Source organism: Mustela nivalis (genome assembly GCF_964662115.1).
Source record: "Mustela nivalis genome assembly, chromosome: 6".
Taxonomy (NCBI): domain Eukaryota; kingdom Metazoa; phylum Chordata; class Mammalia; order Carnivora; family Mustelidae; genus Mustela; species Mustela nivalis.
The window spans coordinates 153,119,637-153,142,046 of record NC_139025.1 but is presented as its reverse complement, the minus strand read 5'-3'; the positions used below and the strand labels follow the sequence as shown (position 1 = coordinate 153,142,046).

General features: G+C 47.9%; 1 protein-coding gene across 3 annotated transcripts in view; it reads right to left on the bottom strand.

Moving 5' to 3' along the window:
- The window catches only part of LOC309867399 (endophilin-A3), a 487,937-nt gene that overhangs the window by 66,914 nt on the left and 398,613 nt on the right, over nucleotides 1-22,410 (bottom strand). For all 3 annotated transcript variants that reach the window (XM_082736215.1, XM_082736212.1, XM_082736211.1), the window contains 3 exons: nucleotides 20,297-20,489; nucleotides 20,037-20,216; nucleotides 9,182-9,335 (listed from right to left, as the gene is read on the bottom strand). In XM_082736215.1, coding sequence (XP_082592341.1) covers nucleotides 9,182-9,335; nucleotides 20,037-20,216; nucleotides 20,297-20,489 — 527 coding nt within the window. The remainder of the gene's footprint in view (nucleotides 1-9,181; nucleotides 9,336-20,036; nucleotides 20,217-20,296; nucleotides 20,490-22,410) is intronic.

The window sequence follows — 22,410 nt, the reverse complement described above, 5'->3', positions numbered from 1 at the left end:
CTCATTTGTTTTCCTTTCTCATTCCCCACCTACTTCTAATTTTACTTACCTAGTTGCATCCTATGAAGAGTTCCAAGTGGCCTATCATTGTGTCAAGGTAGGAAGCGTGCGTCCGTGTGTCCATGCACACACCTGAGCATCTACACAGACACATGCCTCCCTCCCTAGACAGAGCCCCCCAGGTTATGCACAAGGATCTCGGTGAACGCCCCATCTGGTCGTGGGTCCCTTGGCGGCCAACAGTGGAAGGACGGATGTGCACGTGGATAGCTTCAAGGTCACGACACAAACTGGGCCAAACTCAGGCTTTTTGAATTTGTGCAACTGAGGCAGGTGAGGAGATGGACTACTTCGGGGTCAGCCTGCTGCGAAGGATGAGGTCGTCGCTGGAACATTCCTGCACTTACTGGGAGACGGAAGCCCATGTGGGCAAGGCAGCACACGGCTCTAGCTGAATGGTTCCCGCGGGGGATGATCTGAGGCCGGTAGAGGTCCACACAGCATCTGGGTGCCCGAGACACGACCAGGGACATGGATTCTAATTACCTGTTGGTCCGCCGGTAGCCAGATATTCCTCAGTTAAGGCTGAGGCTTAAACCAGACGGGGCCCTGACTCCTTCCAAGGCAGCTGGGGAGTCTGAAGGGGAGGGGCAGTGTGGAGCCTCGGCGAGGAAGCTGCCCTGGGTGAGCCACGGGAGAGGGCGTCTGCTCCCTCTGGCCGCCTGCCCAGTCGCTGGAAGGTCAGCCCTGTGACCGTGGCAGGTTCCATTCCCAGCCCAGCTTTCGAAAGTGCTCGTGCTGGTAGAGCAGGTGAGTTGGCAGGAGTGCCTGGGGCGTGATGCAGGGGGCGGGCTCTGCCGGGCTGCCGGGTTCCAGGGCGTGGGCCGTTCTTCTCTTGGGACGCCTGTGGCTTCCTTTGGAGAAGTGCCTGGAGCATGACATCGCTGGACACAGGCAAGAACCAGTCTGGTTTTGGGTGACCGCCTCCTCCTGCCCCTGGACGATGCCCCCGGACGGCAACACTGGCTCAGCCCGGCTCGGGAGGGCATCTGTGGCTTCCTCCGGGAGGGGCTGCGGCGCGTGCAGGGTACCGCCCCTCCCCCCTCCTCTCCGCTCTGCGGGATGCGAGAAATGCCACATCTTCTGGCTTTTCTAGAAAAGGTCTTCTTCTAAAGGTCTTCCTTCTGGTCCTGTGCCAGCCTGCCCTACCCAGCCTGGGAACCCGAGGCTGCCCACAGCAACTGTGTCTCAGCTCTTTGCTTGTCTGCGTCCTGCCTTAATTCCAGTCCTGTCCCTGCCATAACTCAAAGCCTTGGTGCCAGGCCAGCCCCCTGCCCCAAGCCATCGGGCTTGGCATGTAGACTTGCTCTGGCCAGCACAGGCCTCCGGCCACGCCCAAGGGGGCTTCAGCTGCGATGCAGCCTCTTAGCCTTCTAGAACCGCCCAGCACGATCAGGAGCCCCCAAGTGTGGCTGCGGGGCTGGCGCTGGCTCCGGGTCGCTCCTCGAGCACAGAAGAGCCGGCAGGCTCCCTGGAGCCCAGGCAAGGACCTGCGCATGCTGGACTCTTGCCAGACTCCGCTGACGGTAGAGGCACGGGAACTGAGCGGGGCGGGGGTGCCATGGGTCAGACTCGCTAAAGGAGCCAGGACGGCCCAGTGGCCTGGGAGGCCGCTGCCGCAGCTGCCACCTCAGCCTGATGGTGGCTTCTGTTTACCGCCGCTCGGCGCTTTCCAGCCAGACACTGTCTGGCCTCGCTCTCAGTTCCTCGCTCAACGCTCCCTGGGAAAGGCCACCCGCGGTCTGTCCGGCCAGTGACCCATGTGAAGTCTCCCTTCCACGTTCTTAGTAGCCGTTCTAGGCCACGCGGCCCCCTGAATCACTCGCGTCTCCGGGAAGTCCCTCCGCTCACGTGTTCTTAACGTCACGGGGGCCTTTCCAGCCGCGGCTCATTGACGCTGCTCCGCGCACTCCGGGGCCCCTGGTGTCGCTTCGCACTCTGCCCTTCCCATCGGGCGACCCTGCAGGTGTCCTGAGCGCCTCGCAGCCGGCTAGCTTACCTGACCTGCTTGATCTTGTCCGGGCTATCAGTTCTGGTCTATCAGACTAGTTCATCTAGCCTAGTTTATCTGGTCTAGTTTACCTGGTCTAGTTCATCAAGCCTAATTTATCTGTCTAGTTACCTAGTCTAGTTTAATTGAATTTATCAAGTCTAGTTTACGTAGTCTAGTTTACCAGTCTAGTTTACTGGGTCTAGTTTATCTAGTGTATCTGGTCTAGTTTATCTGCCTACTTTATCTGCTCTGTTTATCTGTCTGGGTTACTTGGTCTAGTTTATTGTTCTAGTTTACCTGACCTAGTTTACATAGTCTAGTTTACCTCATCTAATTTATCTAGTCTAGTTTATCTGTCTAGAATATCTGGTCTAGTTTATGAGTATAGTTAATCATTCTAGTTTACCTGATCTAGCTTATCTGTGTAGTTTATCTGATCTGGTTTATCAGGTCTAGTTAAACTGGTCCAGTTTATCTGGTCTAGTTTATCTATCTAGATTATCTGGTCTAGTTTATTTGGTCTAGTTTACCTAGTGAAGTTTATCTTTCTAGTTTACCTGCTCTAATTTATGAAGTCTAATTTATCTGTCTTGTTTACCTCGTCTAATTTAATTGAATTTATTCAGTCTAGTTTATCTAGTCTAGTTTATCAGTCTACTTGATTGGGTCTAGTTTATCTAGTTTATCTGGTCTAGTTCGTCAGGTTTAGTTTATCAGATCTAGTTTACCTAGACTAGTTTACCTAGTCTAGTTTATCTGCCTAGTTTATCTAGTCTGTTTATCTGTTTGGCTTACTTGGCCTAGTTTACCTGGACTAGTCTGTCATTCTAGTTTACCTGGTCCAGTTTATCTAGACCTAGTTTATCTGTCTAGATTCTCTGGTCTAGTTTATCTAGTCTGGCTTATTTGTCTAGCATGGACCTCTCTCTGGGGCTCCACACCTAATTATCCACTACTTATCAGAGATCTCTTCCTGGCACTTCAAACTAAAAATATCATACTCTAAACACATTATGCTTGCCCCGCATCCTATCCCAAGTAGCCTCCTCTTCCTCTATTCCCTGAGTTAACGGCATCACTTTCTCCCAATTACCCCAAGCCAGAAAGCAGAAAGTCATCATGATTCCTCCCTGTCCAGTGGTGTCTGGCATCTGGCCCTACCTCTCACCAGCTCTCGGATCAGTGAGGTTGTTAGTGCCTGTCCCCAACTCTGCATTCAACCATGTCACATCGGTCACCCAAAGCTGGCCATGATGGGCGTACTTACACCACAGACATCAGCAAAAGAAGCAAATAGTAGCTACCCTCCCTCCTCACCACCCGTAGACCCCAGAGCTGGTTGTTAGACACTGATAAGCATACCCCGTCCCTATCCCTTAGCTCCCAGCTTGAGGTACTTCGGTGGGATATTCGAAACATTCTGAGAGTCCACCGCGATGCTCTCTCCCCTAGATACTGCCACAGGCCCTCACCCACACTCCCAGCCTGCAGCCTTGTGTTTATCCGATGTGTCCACAGAGCTGTCAGAGTAAACAGACCAAAATAAAATCTGACTGGGTCACCTCCTTCTTGGATAAAACCTAAACTCCTTAACCTGGAGTTAATATCCTCTACAACTAAGTTCTCAAGACTTCTCTTTTTTTTTTTTTTTTTTTAAAGATTTTATTTATTTATTTGACAGAGAGAGATCACAAGTAGATGGAGAGGCAGGCAGAGAGAGAGAGGAGGAAGCAGGCTCCCTGCTGAGCAGAGAGCCCGATGCGGGACTCGATCCCAGGACCCCGAGATCATGACCTGAGCCGAAGGCAGCGGCTTAACCCACTGAGCCACCCAGGCGCCCCTCAAGACTTCTCTTTCGTCATAACTTTGAACCTGTGTTCTAAGCCTGTGGCATTTCTGGCAGTTTCTCTGGACACAGGACTCCACCGGACACCCGCTACCTTTGCCCACACCGCTCGTCAGATTGTACTGCATCCTCCTCCACATAAGCCCGGAGAATGGACACTGATCTTCCAGAACTCTGCCCAAGGGAACCTCCCTGTGAAATTTTCCTCACCTCCCGCTCCCCCAGGGGCTTTGACCGCTGCCCTCTGCATCCCGTCACGGCACCCGTGGCACACACTTTTCTCGTTTCCGTGTGTATATTTCTCTCCCACTGGACTCTGAGAGCTTAGAGACAAGAGAATGCGTCTTTTCCGTTTCGTGTCAAAACACCTAAAATACAGTAGCCCCGGGTAAAGGACCGCAGACAGAATTCATAAGGAAATTGTATCGCCTGACACTGCAGACCACGGATGTCCAGGACAAGTGATCATCTCTACCCTGAGGGCACAGCAGAGCGCCGGGTACAGAGTAAGGTCTTACTCTTTATTGAATGAATGAGTGACTGAGCGTGCGCCCTTAGATGCTGCACGACAGATGAGCCAACCCCGAGGGGCTGCCAGGGTGGGCCTGTGCCCCTCCCCACCCAGGTTTCCAAGGGCTGCAGCTACGTCAGGCGGGGTGGGCGTCACTGGAACTGAGAAGCTACAGAGAGAATGGAGGTGGGGCCTGAAGGGTAAGACATGTGTAGGAGGTGGGAGAGTTAATGAGGCAGACACGGGGCTGGAACCAAGAGGGTGACCAAGAGCTGCACACCAAGAGCTCACTTCGCCAGAGAAGTGAGTGTGTTCGAGATAAGCCCTGGCGAGGCATATCTTTTTTTGACATTTCAATCACCTAGTGCCTACCGGGGTGCCTCCCTTCTCTCAACCATCTTGATCTCAGTACTTTCTTCTTCCTTTTTTTTTTTTTTTTTTAAAGATTTTATTTTTATTTTTATTTTTTAAAGATTTTATTTTTATTTATTCGACAGACAGAAAGATCACAAGTAGGTAGAGAGACAGGCAGAGAGAGAGAGAGAGAGAGACAGAGGGAAGCAGGCTCCCTGCTGAGCAGAGAGCCCGATTCGGGACCCGATCCCAGGACCCTGAGACCAAGACCCGAGCCACCCAGGCGCCCCTTAAAGATTTTATTTTAAATAAATAAGAGATCACAAGCAGGCAGAGAGGCAGGCAGAGAGAGAGGAGAAAACAGGCTCCCCACTGAGAAGGGAGCCTGATGCGGGACTCGATCCCAGGACCCTGAGATCATGACCTGAGCCGAAGGCAGAGGCTTAACCTACCGAGCCACCCAGGTGCCCCTTGATCTCAGTACTTTGATAAAAAATAAGAATTCTTCACCAAATCTCAGGAAACCTAAAAGCCTAGAACTATCATTTAAAAAACCTAAAATCAAACATTACTTCCGGTTACTTTTTTTTCTTCGGATCCCTAAATAGAAACCAAGACAGGGAGGGACACCTGAGCGGCAGAGTCGGGTGAGTGTCCTACTCTTGGGTTAGGATCAGGTCTGATCTCAGGGTCAGGAACCAAGCCCTCAGCACGGAGTCTGCCTGTGTTCCCCTTCCTCTCCCTCTGCCCCTCCCCACTGAGCCCACACTTGCTCTCTCTCTCAAATAAATCTTTAAAACAACAACAACAACAAAGAAACCAAGCCAGGCAGACTTCTAACAGCAATATGAGGACAATTCAAGTCTGACATATTTCAAAAGCGTTTCTGTGGGTCTAAGTCATCGTGATAAGCGTTTCCGGGGGCCTATGTGGAGAAGAGTCCAGGGCTACTGAGAACCCACCCCATACAAGCTCCCACTCTCAGCGGACACAAGACACAGCACAAGTTGCTCTATGACATTGTATCCTTTCTTAAAGCAAAATAGGAATTAAAAGGATGGCATTAAAGATAACCTATTTTTTGAGGCTTTTACACAGGCCTGGCATTATTTCTAAGCATGTTGTAGGTATTATTTCTCAGGACATTCCTGTGACGTAGATACAACCACTAATCCCATTTTACAGAGGAGAAAACTGAGGCTGGCAGAGATTAGGACTAGGGATTGGAACACTGGGATTGTCACTCAAGTGATTAGCTTAGCCACAATGATGTATTATCTTCCAGAGATAAATACAACTAAAAAGGTGACTGGGGAAGGCAGGGTTAGCAATGGTCTTTCAGAAATAAGAATGCCAGTCACTAGATATGGCGGCAGAAAGAATTCAAGCAAGGGGTCAACGCCTGCCGAGGGGCAAGGCAGGGCATGGAGGGGGGACGCAGGCAGGGCAGAGCTGGACCGAGGAGAGCTCAAGACATCTCTCCCACCCGCCCGCCACCCCTGCACGTCACAATGGTCAGAATAAAGACCAGCAAAACTCACTCCTCCGACGAGGATGGGTCTTACTCCAACCCGAGGCGCCCGTCAGAAGACTTATCTAGAAGTGGAGGCTTGAGAGGGACTCACGGTCGCAGCACAAGTGGGCTTGGTCTTTCTTGTGTCCAGACCCCCTGCAACAATGCAAGGACCAGGCCCACAATGAAGACCCCCCATGTCCAGCCTGGGGCTCACCCGGGGCAGGCAGAAGTGAGGTGAAGAGGCGAGGAGAGTCAGAGGACATTATGCCACACAGGCCTTGGCAGTCCCAGTGGAAGGAAAGTCACAAGCAGCTGCAGAGAAAGGGGATCGGAGCTCCTGCGGGGTACAGAGCTACCACGGTGAATTTTTAGGGGATTCTTAGGAACTAGGGAAAAACACGCGATGCGCAGGTAAATCAGAAAGCAGGAACACGAAGGTTGGTGACATGATTTCCTTCAGTGAGTCCCAGTAGCTCAGGCTGGGGAACCCAAAGCCAAACAACCCGAACCTTTATCACCTGAAATGTGACCCCAGGGTTGAAGAGAGCAGGTGGTCACGGCAGGGCTGGAAGGAAAGGTAAGAGTGTCCATAGCGAGGCTCTCGCCGCACACGCAGGAGCGGCATGGGGGTGGGGGGGGGCAGGAAGCCACTTCTGAGGGCCACGTCTGAGCAAGTGTGACCACGCCAGGGTGATGGGGCAGGGGTCAGGGAGGTCAGTGACGGAAGGAGACAGGGATCAAGGTGTTGGAAAGGTCATGGGCATGGATGTTGGTTTCTGGCAAGGAAGAAGGGGCCTGGTGGTCGTGTGTGCTGGGAAAAGGCAGTTGGTGGCTGTCGGTCCATGTGTGATGCCCGAAGGTGTGCGAGGGCCAGTGTTAGCCCTGGGTGCATGACGGCTGTGGGGCACCGGTGCCAGACAGCGGGGGTCGGGAGGACGGGGGATCGCCGAGTGCATCGCTGGGCTCTGGGAGATGGTGGTGGGGGGAAGAGGATGCCACAGCACCGTGCAAAGGGAGAAGCCGCATTTCAGCACGCCAGGGCCGCTGCGCACAGGTGAGGGCGTGAGCCAGGCTACAGCGGGAACGGAGGCCCAGCTTGGGGTGATCTGGCAGGGCTGGGAGCAGGCGTTCCCCTCTCTTCTCTGTTTCCATGACCCACATGTTTGGCAAGCTAGGGAATGGGGTGGGGAAATTAGAAATATTACTGGCTTTTTTTCTTGTTCCTTGGCCCTCCCTAAAGCTTATAATTCCGTTCCCTGCTGCATGCGGTAATGGTTTATCATTTAATCTGCACCATGCTGCATATCCTAACGAGCACGACATACTTCCGCAGGCCGTTCGGTGGTTATCTTAGAGGAAGTTCCCGCACCCTTTAACATCACTCCCCTCGAAGGCAGTTTACAGCCTAACTGCACTGCTACGCAGCCATCCGCAATTAATCAAAGTCAGACACAGAAGCATTTTGAAGCATGACATGGTACCATGTGCCCCAGGCTTTCTTGAATTCCAAGACACAAGGAAACTTGGAATCTCAAAGTTTTGGAATCTCAAGATTCTGGAAAAGTGTCCTTGAAGAATTCCCAAGGAGAAAAGTTGGCGTTGTCCATGAATCAGTATAAAGAGGTGGCTGAAGTGTGGACTCAAGAATCAGACAGACCCGTGGTCACACAGGTCACGGCGTGCAACTGGCACTGCGGATCTTTGGTCAAGTCTCGTCCATTCTCTAGCCTTGGGGTTCTTGTCTCTAAATGGGGATAATGTGTGTCTCACGAAATGCTGGGGACTACAGGACTTAGCGCATGCCAGGAAACCACACAATAAATGCTACTGCTTTTTTTTTTCAACTTATAACTGTTTGTTTGTTTTACTTTGTTTTATGGGTTTCTCCAGGAAAGTTGTTGGTATTTTTGGATTTTATATCTCAGGGTTTTTGTCTTAACATAATAAATTTCTGATTTTTGTTTTCTTACCATAAGTTCCGGAGGGTACCTGACGTACTTAATAGGTGAATTCACTTTAGAGGTAAATAAAGACCGTGAACAAGAAAGCAGGAGATAGACCAAGAAGCCGCGCAGTTCTAGTATGCGTTTCCTCTTGCTCCAAACCTCACCTCCCCCCGCTACTCTGCTGCCTTATTCTCCCTCTCTCTCTTTTTTTTTTTTTAAAGATTTTATTTATTCATTTGAGAGACAGAGAGAGAGCGCATGAGCAGGGTAGAGGGAGAGGGAAAAGCAAACTCCCCGCAGAGCAGGGAGCCCAGTGCAGGTCTTGACCCCGGGACCCCAGGATCATGACCTGAGCTAAAGGCAGACGCTTAACCAACTAAGCCACCCAGGTGGCCCTCTGCTGCCTTCTTTTTATGCATTGTCACCCACCTTCCTACACAAAACACACATACCTATGTGCGAACATATATTCTGTTAATGTACACTGAAAATAAGAGGAGTCCGACGTGCATACTAGCTTTTAGATGTAATGAAGTCATACTCTTAACTCTCTATATTAAGCTTGTTACTTAGAATTAATTGAAAAAGCGCTCGAATTACCATTAAAAAGAATGCCAATTTATGTTTTCATCCTTGCTGGTTTTAGATTTTATACAAGAACAGATACCTGAATATTTTAAAATGCTCAGCTCTTCTCCTTTTACTGTAGATCCAAATGCATCACCGGCAAAGAAAACCGGAAAGCAGTCCGGCTTAACTTCTACAAGGAACACTCCCGAATTGTTAGTGGAAGAAATCACGGCCACGGGATGGGGAGAAGGAAGTACAAACGCAAGCGAGGAGGCCGAATAGATGCATTTGCGTTAGGAACGTGCTGCTTCACGGGAGGTAAAGCCATCGGGACGAGAGGAACAGAATGAGCATATCCGCTGGAGAACGGCCTGGACATACTTACTAGTGCACGCAGGCATCTGGCAAGGTCTTACGAGAGGGGGCCCTGGAAGGTCTCGGCACATCATCTCACCGAGGGGAACGCGCCGGCCTTTGGCAGTCAGCCTCTGACACACCTGCTTTCTTCGCTGGGTTCCAACACCGCAACTGACGGAGCACTGCAAGGAGAATCGGCACCCGTCACGCGGGGCTTCCGCAGACCACGCAGCCAACAGCCAAGTCCCCGATGGCGCAGAGAGGGGTCGCACGTGTGGCTGTGCCCATTCGGAAGCCAGTCCTAGGCTTGAACCCCTCTTATTTCTTATTGATAACTTATGTCTTTATTTCGAGTATACAGGACACACAATGTGACATTAGCTTCAGGCGTACGACACCGTGCTTGGCCAGGTCTATACAGTACCCGGTGCTCCCTGCGGCCACTGTTACCACCTGTCACCAACCAACGTCATTACAGTATTACTGACTGTATCCCTACCCTGTACTTTTCATCCCTTTTACTTTTTATTTTTAAAATAAAAATAATAATGCATTATATGTTAATTAGACCGAATTTAAATAGAAAACTAAAAATAAAAAATAAATTAAAAAAAAAAGACAACGGAGAGGCATTTTTTTATTTTTTATTTTTTTTATTTTTAACTTATCTTTTATAATACAGGGAGTTTCCTTCCTACCTCTCTGCCTCTCTCCCCTCCTTCCCCCTCTCTGAGACAGTAATTAATTTCCAGTAATTTACTGTCGTGGGGAGTTTTGGGGCAGTGTAACTGATACCTAATTTTTTAGTTGTTTATTTATATAGTACAATGATTGCACTAAAAAAGATACACACCCACGACCAAGACTTCAAGAAACAGAAAAGTATTAAAGGAAAGTTTTAAAAATCACTCAAACTACATAAAATAACACTAATATCTGATCTTCCAAGTGTGCCTAAGGTTGGCATTTGATAATCATTTTTGTACATGCAGTTCTCATTTAAAAATGTAATGCAGTTTTATTAGGTATATCAGAAAAAAAAGGACTGAAGTAGAATTAAAGGAGTTGTTGTATAGCTGAGGTTTTTTTTTTTTTTTTTTCCGCCCTAACAATTAATTCCCTAAAGAACCCTGTAAAGTTAATGGAGAAACCAACAGCAGATTTAGATGGTTGTTTTTAATGACCTGTTTTGACTTAGGGGAGTAGCTACTGGCCCCCTGCTAAGAGGGACACAGACATAAGACCATTCAGTCCCCCACCCCTCGGCCAAACCTCCAGTTAGCCTCCGAGATACCATTTAGGTGAGGTCAGGGTTTCTGATATTTGCGGTCTTTGTGGCGTGGGCTTATGGACACATATTTTCTTTTCTTTCTTTCTTTCTTTTTTCTTTTCTTTTTTTTTAAGATTTGATGTATTTATTTGACAAAGAAGAGAGACGGGGGTTGGGGGGGAACACAACCAGGGGGAGTGGGAGGGGTAGAAGCAGGCTTCCCCTGAGCAGGGAGCCTGATGTGGGACTTGATCCCAGAGCCCTGAGATCATGACCGGAGCTGAAGGCAGACGCTTAACGACTGAGCCACCCAGGCATCCCGATGGACACATATTTTCTGACTGCCTCTCCGTTGTCTTTTTTTTTTTTAATTTATTTTTTATTTTTAATTTTCTATTTAAATTCGGTCTAAATAACATAAAATGCATTATTATTTTCAGAGGTAGAGCTCAGTGATTCATCAGCTGCGTATAACACTAGCGCTCACTCCATCGCGCGCCCCCTCGACGCCCGTCACCCAGTGACCCCATTCTTCCACCCATCCACCCCACCTCAGTTTGTTTCCTAGATTAAGAGTCTCCCTCTCTGATTCCGTTTTATTTTTTCCTCCCTCCCCCTATGATCCTGTTTTGTTTCTTAAATTCCACATGAGTGAGATCATATAATTGTCTTTCTCTGACTGACTTATTTCGCTTAGCACAATACCCTCTAGTTCCATCCATGCCTACGTAAATGGTAAGTATTCATCCTTTCTGATGGTTGAGCAATATTCCATTGTACATATACACCATTTCTTCTTTATCCATTCATCTGTCCATGGACAGGTGGGCTCTTTCCATAGCTTGGCTATTGTGGACATTGCTGCTATGAACCTGAGTACAGGTGTCCATTCAGATCACAATATTTGTATCCTTTGGGTGAATACTCAGTAGTGCAATTGTTGGATCGTAGGGTAGCTCTATTTTTAATTTTCTGAGGTGCCGCCACATGGTTTACCACAGTGGTTGCACCAGCTTGCATTCCCACCAGCAGTGTAAGAATGTTCCCCTTTCTCCTCATCCTCGCCAGCATCTGTTGTTTCTCGTGTTGTTGATTTTAGCCATTCTGACTGGTGTGAGCTGAGATCTCTTTGTGGTTTTGAGCTGTATTTCCCTGATGACTTTCTACATGAAGAACACCAAGAAGAGCAGATACTTGGGTCACACTTGCCTTCCCTTCGAACCATGCAGCCCCTGTTCCACTGTGTTCATGCCCTGACTGCTACTGTGGGGGTATGCACGTCCAGACAGGGAGTGTCTGTTGTGTATCTGTTTGCCCTTTCTGCTCAGAGGCCGGTCGGCTCATTCTTTATGCATGAAGCTCTGCACCATAGGCAGCCTACGTCACCCTGGGTCATAGTTTCTTGGCACGGGGTATGCCGTTGTGACATACAGACCAAAGCTTCTATCAAAGAACGTTTTTATTATTATTTGTCATTAATAAATTCCCCTTTACTATCTATGAATATTTTTCTCTTATTTTCTGTGCCATTTGTTCTGTTCTTTTCACATTTCACACCAATGCGCTCGGGTTGATCTCCAGTCTTCCACACCCACCGCGGTAGGTGTGGCATTCCGGCCTCTACACGTCTCTTGTCTTCTGTCATTTTCTTTAATTTTGCTGTTGTTTGTAATTTGTGGTGTTTTTGTTTTGTTTTTTGCCCCCCACTGTTCCAGCTGTCTTCTCCTTTTGCTGACTTACAATCTCTTTTTGAGCTCAAGCCTCATTTTAGAGCAACTTTCCCACCAGACACCGGGTCCACACTTCCCTCGGGAACACAGAGCTGATTTGTTGGAACCGTTCCCTTGGTAATAGCTCTGCGGTGTGACCGCCATTCCTGTGACTGCTGCGTGCTGTTCCTTTCCCTGCACCCCGACTTCCTCCTTTTCCTTCTCGGCGCCCCCGCTTGCCTGGTGTGCTGCATAGGTTTTAGGCATACTGGAGCTCAAAGTACAGCTGTGTGCAAACAACGTAGGCAGGGGATGAGCCAGGGTCGCTTACATGAACTGGGTGCAACACCCTGGTTGGTAACACGCTTTCATTTCTGTTGTCCGCACGTCTGTTCAGCTCTTGGCATTCGCATGGCCACTGTGACTCAGAGAAGAGCCTGTTCCGCAACTGGCTCACTGCGGACTAACGCAGCAACTGCTGACTCTCCTTCCCCCCACGTCAGCCCTGGAAGCCTGCCTTGGCTAGGAGGCCCGCGAATGCCATGTCTCCTTCAGTGTCCCCTGCCCCACGGCTCCGCAGGGGTGTTCTCTGGGCAGCTCGTGGTCTAGCTTTTGTCTGTCCTCTGTCATCAGAGGGCCCTTAACGGGCCTTGGAGGACTGCTGCACGTCATCCTAGGGAGAGCTACCCAGCACTCAGCCCCTGAGAGATCCTTGCCAGCTCCCAGCCTTCCCTCTCATTCTGGCCCAGATCTGGCGGTCTTTGGCAGGTGCGTTCCATGATTTATAGCTTGGGATTTTGGCCATTTCATTGTTCACTGAAGACAGAGTGTTCCTCGCTTCCATGCTCCTTGTGGGTTTTTTGTTGGGTTTCAAAGGAGGGGAATGGAATTTTTTTTTTAAATCCTTTATTGTCATCTTTAACAGAAAGCCCTAAACTATTCATATTTTTCAGTACAGAGAAAAGCTTTTTGTAAGCTTTTGAACAAGTAGCTTAAAATTACCATTTACCGACTTATGATTTGTTTGTTTAACCAAATCAAATCATCATCTAGGGGTTTCCCATGTAATAAAAATGAATGTCAATTTCCTTTTTCTTTTTAAAGATGTATTAATTTATGTATTATAAGGAGAGCACAAGGGGAGGCCAGGGGGAGAGAGAGAATCTCAGATTCCCCACTGAACGCAGAGCCCAACATGGGGCTCTATGCCGGTACCTGGAGATCATGACCTGAGTCGAAATCAAGAGTCAGCCACCCAACCGACTGAGCCACCCAGGCACCTCAAAAATTAACACCAACTTTTAAATTTTGCTTCATATAACAGTGATTTACATAATTTCCAGTCTCCACTCATAAGCCATTTCTAATGAAAATATATGATATTTTTTCTCTCCATGATGAATGGGAGCATCATCTGTAAACCCCTTCTCTGGATGGAGGGCTTACCTGACCTGTGTCACCTACGTTCAAAGTCAGGATGCCACTACAGAATGTTCCCATCTCAGAAAGAAAGGAAGTGACCAAATCAGTGTCATTAATTACAATTCACAAAGCAGCAACCTTATCCAAAGCTTCTACTATTTATTCTACAGAAATCTGATAGATTCCGTTGGAAAGAGCTCAGAGGAACAAGATACCCTGAGTTTCTGCAACTTTGCAAGTTTGTCTGTGATTCACTTGAAGGTCACCTTGGCACCTCTAACATCCCTGGGTCACATTTTCCTTCTTGTAGTACACTAATATGTTGTTCCGCTGCTATCTAGTATGAAGTGGTCTTGTCGAGAAGTCTGATGCTAATGTGATTTTCTTGTCCTAGTAAGTGATGGGTCTTTTCCCCTGGATACACAAACACGTTTTCCCTTATCTTTAAAATATGGTACTTTAGCAGAAGCTGTCTTGATATTGATCATGGGGGGGTCCGTTTTTCTGGGGCTGTGATGTGCCCTTTTGATATTGTGATTTGTGTTATATGGCGATTTTATTTATAGTTCTGTGCTATTGTTTCATTTTCTTTCCTTGGGACTCTAATAATACACTTTGGATTTTTTTCTCTTTCATATCTGTTATTTTTACTTGCATTCTTTCTATTTTCCTTTGCTTATTTTCAATTCCTTCTTGTCTTTCATTTCTCTTATTACACTTCTTTCTAGTTTACTCTCCCCTTGTGAAGTTCTCCTGTGAGTTGTCTGGTTGTCTCCTGAACCACGTCAGCTCCTTCTCCTCACATCCCTGTTATCTATTCAACTCATTTTGGGGCTTTTCTGTTTCTGATTTGTTCCTATGTATTTCTTAATTTCTTTTAGCTCATTTCAGAAGAGCAAGTTACATTTTCATCTGCCAAATTTTCAAGACATTGCTATGCTACTGATACTTTCATCTCACACTATCTTTGCACGGGGTCTATTGATGCTCCTATTTAAATAATTTTTTTTCCCTGAACTTTTAGGAGAGAATAAGGAGGTGGCAGTGTTTCAAGGTCACTGCATTCTCTGTTCCTTATTCTGGTGTTGAGGAGAAGTAGTCAACAGTTTGGCCACAATTCCAAGATGTGTATCTTCTAGAGCCTTCTGCTCCCAAGGGTCTGAGCATCCCTTCCCTTCCCCTTCTGAGTCCTCTCAGCTTGGGTTACAGTTGTGGTGGGTTTGCCAGATGTTTCTTCAGCCCTTAGGGAGATGCATTCCCCTCATGCTTTCCAGGCTTCTTAAGGCCCCAGTGGGTCTGCATGATCTTCCTCATACTCAACCACAGCCTGGGACCCGGCGTCCTCTCTCAGGGTCACTGATGGGTCTCATACTCCGAGGTGGCAATGCAGCATTGACTTCTGTGTTCCCTGGCTCTTGGCCTGCTCTCCAACCTTCTTTCCGTTGGCCCGGCTGCAAAACTTACAGCTTCTGCCCGGTTCCCCCTACGAGGCATGGCTTGGCCTCACCCACACCTATCACTCATGTTAAAGTGGCTGTCTGTGTTTTTCCTTTCCCGTGGTGACCCCGATTGCTCCTGGTTTTGTGTGTGTGTGTGTGTATGTGTGTGTGTGTGTGTGTGTGTGTGTAATTGAACTACAGTTGACATACAATACTACATGCACGTCAGTGTGCAACAGAGTAATCAGACAACTACATGTGTCACCAAATGCTCACAGAGACACCTGGAGTCACCTGCCACTCCACGTCCCCATCGTCGCTCTTCATCCCCATCAGGGTGAAGGATCTGGGGACGGATATTCCCCAAGCACCCTGCTGTCCTGATTTCGCTTCACTGGAAGCCTCCTACTTTCAAAGGACTTTCCGGTGACAACAGACGCTCCTCTATCCCAGTATTCTCTTTCCCATGGCTTCAGCTGCTTAAATGCTGATGCTTCCCAAAACTAACTTCAGTGCGGATGTCTCCTGAGCTCCAGTTCCTCACGGATGCCTTCATAGGCTTCAAACCACACACACTTCAAAACAGACTCATTTTTTCTCCCTTTCAAGCCACCCCCCCCATGTGCTTTTCCTTCCCTTTGAAAATGATGCCAGCTCTATGCACTGACCAATGCCTCTTTTTTGCTCCTTTCTTATGAGTTCAGCCACCAAATCTGCCCACCACGTCTGCTAACCCTTTCCCACCACTATCTACTATTCTCTACTCAACTGCTTCCTTATTCTTGGTTTTATTCCAACCTCCTCTAAAAAGCCCTCACAGGCTCTGGTTCCTTCCCCCACCTCCCCCAGCAATGTGCTGTTCACACCACAGCCAGGACTGTGTGCCGAAAAATGCTACATTTCACCTCCCTATTCAGAAACCTTCCTCGGTGTCCTCAACCACTACAGGGACAAGGACAAACACCCACGGTCCTTCCCCATCTGCCTGAGATCTCGCCTCTCCATCTCATCTTCCCCTTCTCTACTGCATCCTCATCTCCAGACTGACAAGCTCGCCACCGGAGGCTCGTGTGTGCTCTTGTCACTGCCTGGACACCCTTGGTGTCATTTCCACCCAGCCCACGCTCAACCTCGAAGACCAACTCTATGGCTTCATCTTCTGCAGCACTTCCCTGGGACCCACACAGACACAGAGGTCTCCCCTCGACTTCCATGCAGTGCTGTAGACGGGAGCCCTTTATTGGGCTTGAGCTCACTTTAGATCAAATTCTTGGCTGACGCAGGTCCCGAGGGCCCGGGGGTCGTCTACACAGCAGTGTGCAGGCAGTGTGTGCTGGTGAGTTGACTGAGCACATGGGGCAGTGGCAGCATGCATGTTCGGTTGAGAAGAAGGTTTTAGATGTGTCTTTATTTCTGTCGACACGTATTTACTGAGCACCAAGTGGGACACACAGACACAGAGATGGTCCTTTCTCTCTGGCTGCTATGATCTAGGCAAGAAAATAAGGCATATCTGTGTGTGTGTGTGTGTCTTCGTGTGTGTATGTGTGTGTCTTTGTGTGTGTGTGTGTCTGTGAATGTATGTGTGTGTCTGTGTGTGTATGTATGTTTGTGTGTCTTTGTGTGTGTGTGTCTGTGTATCTGTGTGTCTCTGTGTGTGTATGTGTGTGTGTCTTCAAGTGTGCCTGTGTGTCTGTATATGTATGCATGTGTCTTTGGTGTGTATGTGTGTGTCTTTGTGTGTATGTATGTGTGTTTGTCTGTGTTTTTGTGTATGTGTGTGTCTGTGTGTGTGTGTATTATTTAAAATAAGTAGAAACAGAGAAGCATGTAGACTTGGGTACGCTGGGTATATTTCAGGTAGGTCAAAATATAAGAGTAAACTGTTATCTGGGGTCTAAAAAGACATTATTATTCAAGTAGAAGAGTGGTTACCTACAAGATTATTAATATTAAGAAACTCAAAATTAATACTACAAAATAAAAAAATAAAAGGAAGATGTTAGGATAAACCTGCAGAGCCAATTATGCTTTTCTTCACAGAAGGAGCCCCTGATGCACTTGGGTCCGTCAACCTGGATCGAGACGGCACTAAGCCCCACAGGGGTAAGACGGACAGACTGGAGTCTCAGCAAGGGCTCAGAGGGGCCACATGTTTCCTCCCTCTACCGACTGCCAATTATGGAGATGAAGATAAAACATACCTTGGAGGAGTCCAACCAAGGTTCTTAGACTTTGTGAAGAGGAGTCCAGACCCTTGAACTTTTTGAGATCATCTCCATCATAAGTGACCATTGGTGAGCTGGAACTGTCTTACCAATAGGAGCGTGTGTGTGTGTGTGTGCGCGCGTGCGCATGCGTGTGTGTGACCCAAGCTCTTGGGGAAGCAGCACTAACTGTAACATTTGCCTATGTCTGTGCTGTCAATGTTCCCATCACGGCTATTTTCAAGCTATCAACCTGATGTCCTTGAGCACAAGGTGGGAGACTACAGTCGGTTCTTACAAGCCGGTACGGAGGGGCTCCGGCCCCCTCTCATTCTCGTGAGTCATAATCAGTAAGCCTACTGGAAATTAGAATGCCATATTTATAAAGCCACGTGTCCGGGACACAGCTTGAGCTGTTCTTCGTAAAAGTTTCTCATGAAAGAGATCTTCTCCTTTTTACTTAGCATGTGGATAAATTTCAAACACCGAAGAGTTAGCAGGTGTCAGAAACTGAACACAGGAGCTGAAGCAGTCAGAGACGACCACAAGCGTTGGAGAGATGGTGGCGTACGGACAGAGACAGGGAGTGAGGTGGGGAGCCAGCTGGGAAAGAAGAGGCTGTCTCTTGGCTTTCCCAGCTGGGAGACAGCCGCTGTTTGGAGAGCTGGGGCACTGTACTGGACAGAAGGTTAGAGACTGCTGGTGGAGATAGAGAATTACCCAGAGAAGTCAGAGAAGAGGTCAGGACACAGAATCAGCTGTGGAGGAGAACAATGCAGTCTACGCCTCAAATATCTATCTGGTCAAATACTGAGCTTTTTGGAGATCTGCAGGAAGACAGACCAGTCGACAAGATGTAGTTAAGTAAACAGGAAAAATAAAAAAACACCAAGAAACTTCATGAAGGAGGGTGATGAAGGTAGAAAAAAATGGTCAAAACCTCCATCAAAGCACAGAGAGTAAAGGAGAAGGAACGATTTTACTGGATTTCCGTCAAGGAATGGGGCCCCAGAACAGGTTACAAGGGGTCCGTGCCTCCCAGAAGTCCACCGTTGGGGAAGACCGGCCCGTAGAGGAGTCAGGGCTCCTTTCTTAGAACTTGAAATGCAGTGTTAAGAATCGAAGGCTTCTTCTTGCCCAGAACCGAGTACAGATCTAAAACCCAAGGAGCCTACGCACGAACAAAGCCCACACATGCCATGAATAGACCTAGTGTCGGCAAAGGGGGCGCTCCCCGCTGTAGGCGGAGAGGTCTGGCTCGCTGAAAAATGGGAATTCTGGCGTGGCTCCTCAGCCTCTCTCTGTCCAGGGTTAGTGGCCAGTTCCAGCATCCAGAGGCCTCCTCCAGCCCCGCGAGACGGACGGCCGCCCCCGAGCGAGCCAGCCCGTGGCAGGAGGACGCGTCTGGCAGAAACCTCTGGAGAGGGTGGTGGTTTGGCATCGGAGCCTCTGCCAAAACAAAGCAAGTCTGCAAGGACAGGACATTTCAACGAGCAGGGGAAAAGCTGAAACCCAACGTGTGCCTGACGGGGCCTGAGTCTGGATATTGGCTTTTGCTTTCCAAGGCTGAGGCTGGCTGGGCCTCCCTGAGCGTGTGTGTGCGCCCACCCTGCTTCCCAGACGGGGCATTTCTAGAGATGCAGCTCTGGCTGGGATGGGGGACGACGTCTTGACTGCGCTCGGGCTGATCTCTGGGGGTGACTGCGAAGTCGCTCGTGCCCTGCCTAGTGGTTGCCTGGGAAACCGACAGTCTGAGGTCCGACCCAGCTCATGTGGGTAACCTTCTCTGCTCTTATGTCGCCTCTCGCTTCTCCTTACAAAAGACTTCTTCTTCTTTCTTTTTTTTTTTTTTAAAGATTTATTTATTTTTTTATTCATTTTAGGGAGAGAAAGAGAACACGAGTAGAAGGGGCAGAGAGAGAAAGAGAATCGCATGCAGACTCCCCACTGAGCACTCCGTGCTCGATCTTATGACCCTGAGATCTTGACCTGAGCCAGAACTGAGAGTCGGACGCTTAACCGAGTGAGCCACCCAGACACCCCAGCCCTGCAAAAATGCTCCTAATGAATGATCTGCTTGTCCTTGTTAGCAGACTTGAGCTTTTCTAAAAATCATCCCTTCCACAGCACTTTTTGCATTTCTCTGACTTTGCAAAGACTCTTGGGGAAGAATATTTACCTGTTCGGAGCCTGCCAGAGCTCCAGGACCTGTCCGCAATCTCACGGCCACTGGCCGCACGGACTCTCTAAGCCATACACACATTCAGGAAGTAGCTCCCCAATGAAACACAATAAAAATTATAGGTCATTATAAAGTTAAAGGTGGGAAATGCTGCGCGGTTTTAGGAGATGAAAGATTTCGCAGAAGAGGGACGCTCAGACCTGGATCTGGGATTTGAGAGCAAGGACACGCGCAAAGACACAAAGGCAAGCACAGGCAGACACGCTACTTTGATGACACATAGTCAGCAACTGCACATTCCCTGTTCCCAGAAAGAGTGGGCAGGGCGTGGACTCACCACCCATCTGCACGTGAAAAGGCCAGTGAGAAGACACAGACCTGACGTCTGCTTCCGGCGCCCGTGCAGGGCTGTGGCATGACATGAGAGTAAGAGGGTCTGACCGTGCCCAGCACTGAACGCAGGGCTCGGGAAGTTCAGCGATGCCAGCAACGCCCTTTCCTATTTGTCGAGATGATTCCCGATGTCAGCTAGCCCCTCCTCCCCCACTGCCAGGTCACGTACCCCAACCACATGCTTCCGGATCATCTTGGGGAGTCTGAAGCAAAGATGGGGCAAAAAAGAGGAGGGGCCGTGAGGTGGGGAATGGCCCTTACCTTCGACCAGTCTCCCACGGTGATCTGGGGAGGGCAGTCTGTTCTGGCACAGGACTTGTGGGAAGAAGCCTTGGGTCCTTGGCACAACTCATCAGAGAGATTCAAAAAGCTGCCATCGGTTAACAGCTGCCGGCAGGTGACTCTTCGATTTTGAGTCCCCCCGCCGCATGTCCTGGAGCACTGAGAAGGCAGAAGGAGGGGGTCAGGGCTCAACGGTCACAGCGGCGGTGGGGAAGGGGGGCCCCAGGCCACCATATTACCTGTTGCCACTCTTCAATGTGCCAGCTAGGCGGGCAGTCAAACTGGTTGCACGCTTGGAGGGCATGCGGCTTCTCGTCTCCACATTCCGCGGCGGCGGCCGGGGACTCCCCAGGGTGCAGGCAGTCCACCTCTCGGGTCTGGATTCCCACACCGCAGGGGGCCGAGCAGGGGCCCCAAGAGCCCGTGTGCCACCTGCACCAAAACACAACAGGGCAAGTTGAAGCGTCCCGTGAGACCACATGCAGCGGGCAGAGGATACACGATTTCCAGTTCTCGGGACATCCATGCGCAGACCCGAGGGCTATGGCAGCCTCACCGCTAGATGCAAGGAAAACACAGAAACCTAACGCTGAGAGGCCAGAAATGTCGGGAAAATGTTCAAAGGTCTACGCATCTGGGAAAGCCCAGAATACAAGAGAAGCAGAGTTCTGCCCATTCTAGAGTTCCACCATCCATCCATAGTAAAAGCTTGGGTTTGGTTGTAAGTAGAGCCCCAAGACAAGGATGATTTATATGGGTGTCGAAAGAAATTTTAAATGCTTAAAAGCACACTTCAGGAAATTTTCAGGGCACCTGGATTCATTATTTGGAATATCCCTAAGAAAATTCTTCTCTGTTAGGATTGGATTTACAACACGTATATATAATGTGATTCCTTTCCAATAAGATCTTGGAAAAATCAGGTTTTCTCATGAAACATCTGCAAAAATGAAAAACCAGAGTAGCTGTTTGATATATATTTCCAAATTGCATTCAAGGAAGAGTTTCTCAATTCACACTCCCAGTAGAAGCATGTGAGAGTGCCTGGCTTCCTACCCGTATACCAGTACCGGACCATATCTCTGCCCCTCTGATGAGTGGAAAGTTGTACATTATAGTTAACTTAATGTATGGGTATATAATTACTAGTAAATATGGATTTTTAACTAGTTACTGTAGAGCTAGCTCACAAGGAAACAATTTTAAAATGCTTAAAATTGACATAAAAGGATGTTTGCTCCAAGACTTTATAATAGCAAAAAAAAAAAAATTAAATTTTACAAACTGGAAGGAAATAAAGTGTTTTGCAATAAGGGGTAAAATAAATAACCGTATACTCATATGGCACAACGCTAACAACCATTAAGAAACAAAGTAGAAGTATAGTTACTGACATAGAAACAAATTTGACATTTTTTATTAGAAAACAGATAAAAATACCATATAATATTGTTTTATGCATTTATAAATGCAGAAAAAAGTCTGCATAATTATACATCCAGATGTTAACAGTGATGATCTCTAAGTGACGGGATTTTTATTTTCTTCATTCTTACCAGTATTTCCCCCGATTTTTCTTAAAATAAACATTAGAAAAAGTTAGTTGTTTGAAAAAATAGTGCTAATCTAAGGGTGACTTTGAGATTTTTTGATTTTTAATTTTCCATAATAAGCATATTTTACTTGTGTAAATAAGAGGAAAAATTTAAAAATGAAAAATATTCAAGACAAATACAAGGGACAAAAATTTTAAAATTTTCACTTATGAGGACAAAAGTTCACAATGAATATAAAATAATCATTCAAGTATGGAGACTGAATAAAAAGCATGAATACATATGAAGTACAGCTCCTACATACAAGAAAAATGAAAGGATAAGTAATAAAAATTTTTAAAGGCTATAAAATACTTCTCTACGCCCCTGACATATTAAGAAGGTAAAGCTTAATAAGAATATAAAAATTGGGGCACCTGGGTGGCTCAGTCTGTTAAGCAGCTGACTCTTGATTTTGGTTCAGGTCATGATCTCAGGGTCATGGAATGAAGATTCACATCAGGCTCCACAGTCAGTGGGGATTCTCTCTCTTCCTCTCCCTCTGTCTCTCCTGGCTCCTATGTTCTCTCTCTCTCTCTCTCTCTCTCTCTCAAATACATACTTTAAAAAAAAAAAGAATATAGAAAACTAACACACTTGAAAACCTTGATTAAAGCAAATAACTTTTTAGGAAATTATAAAAAGATCTTATTCCAGAAAGAAACTAGATCCTGGGGCACCTGGGTGGCTCAGTGGGTTAATCTTCTGCCTTCAGCCCAGGTCATGGTTTCAGGGTCCTGGGATCGAGTCCTGCATCG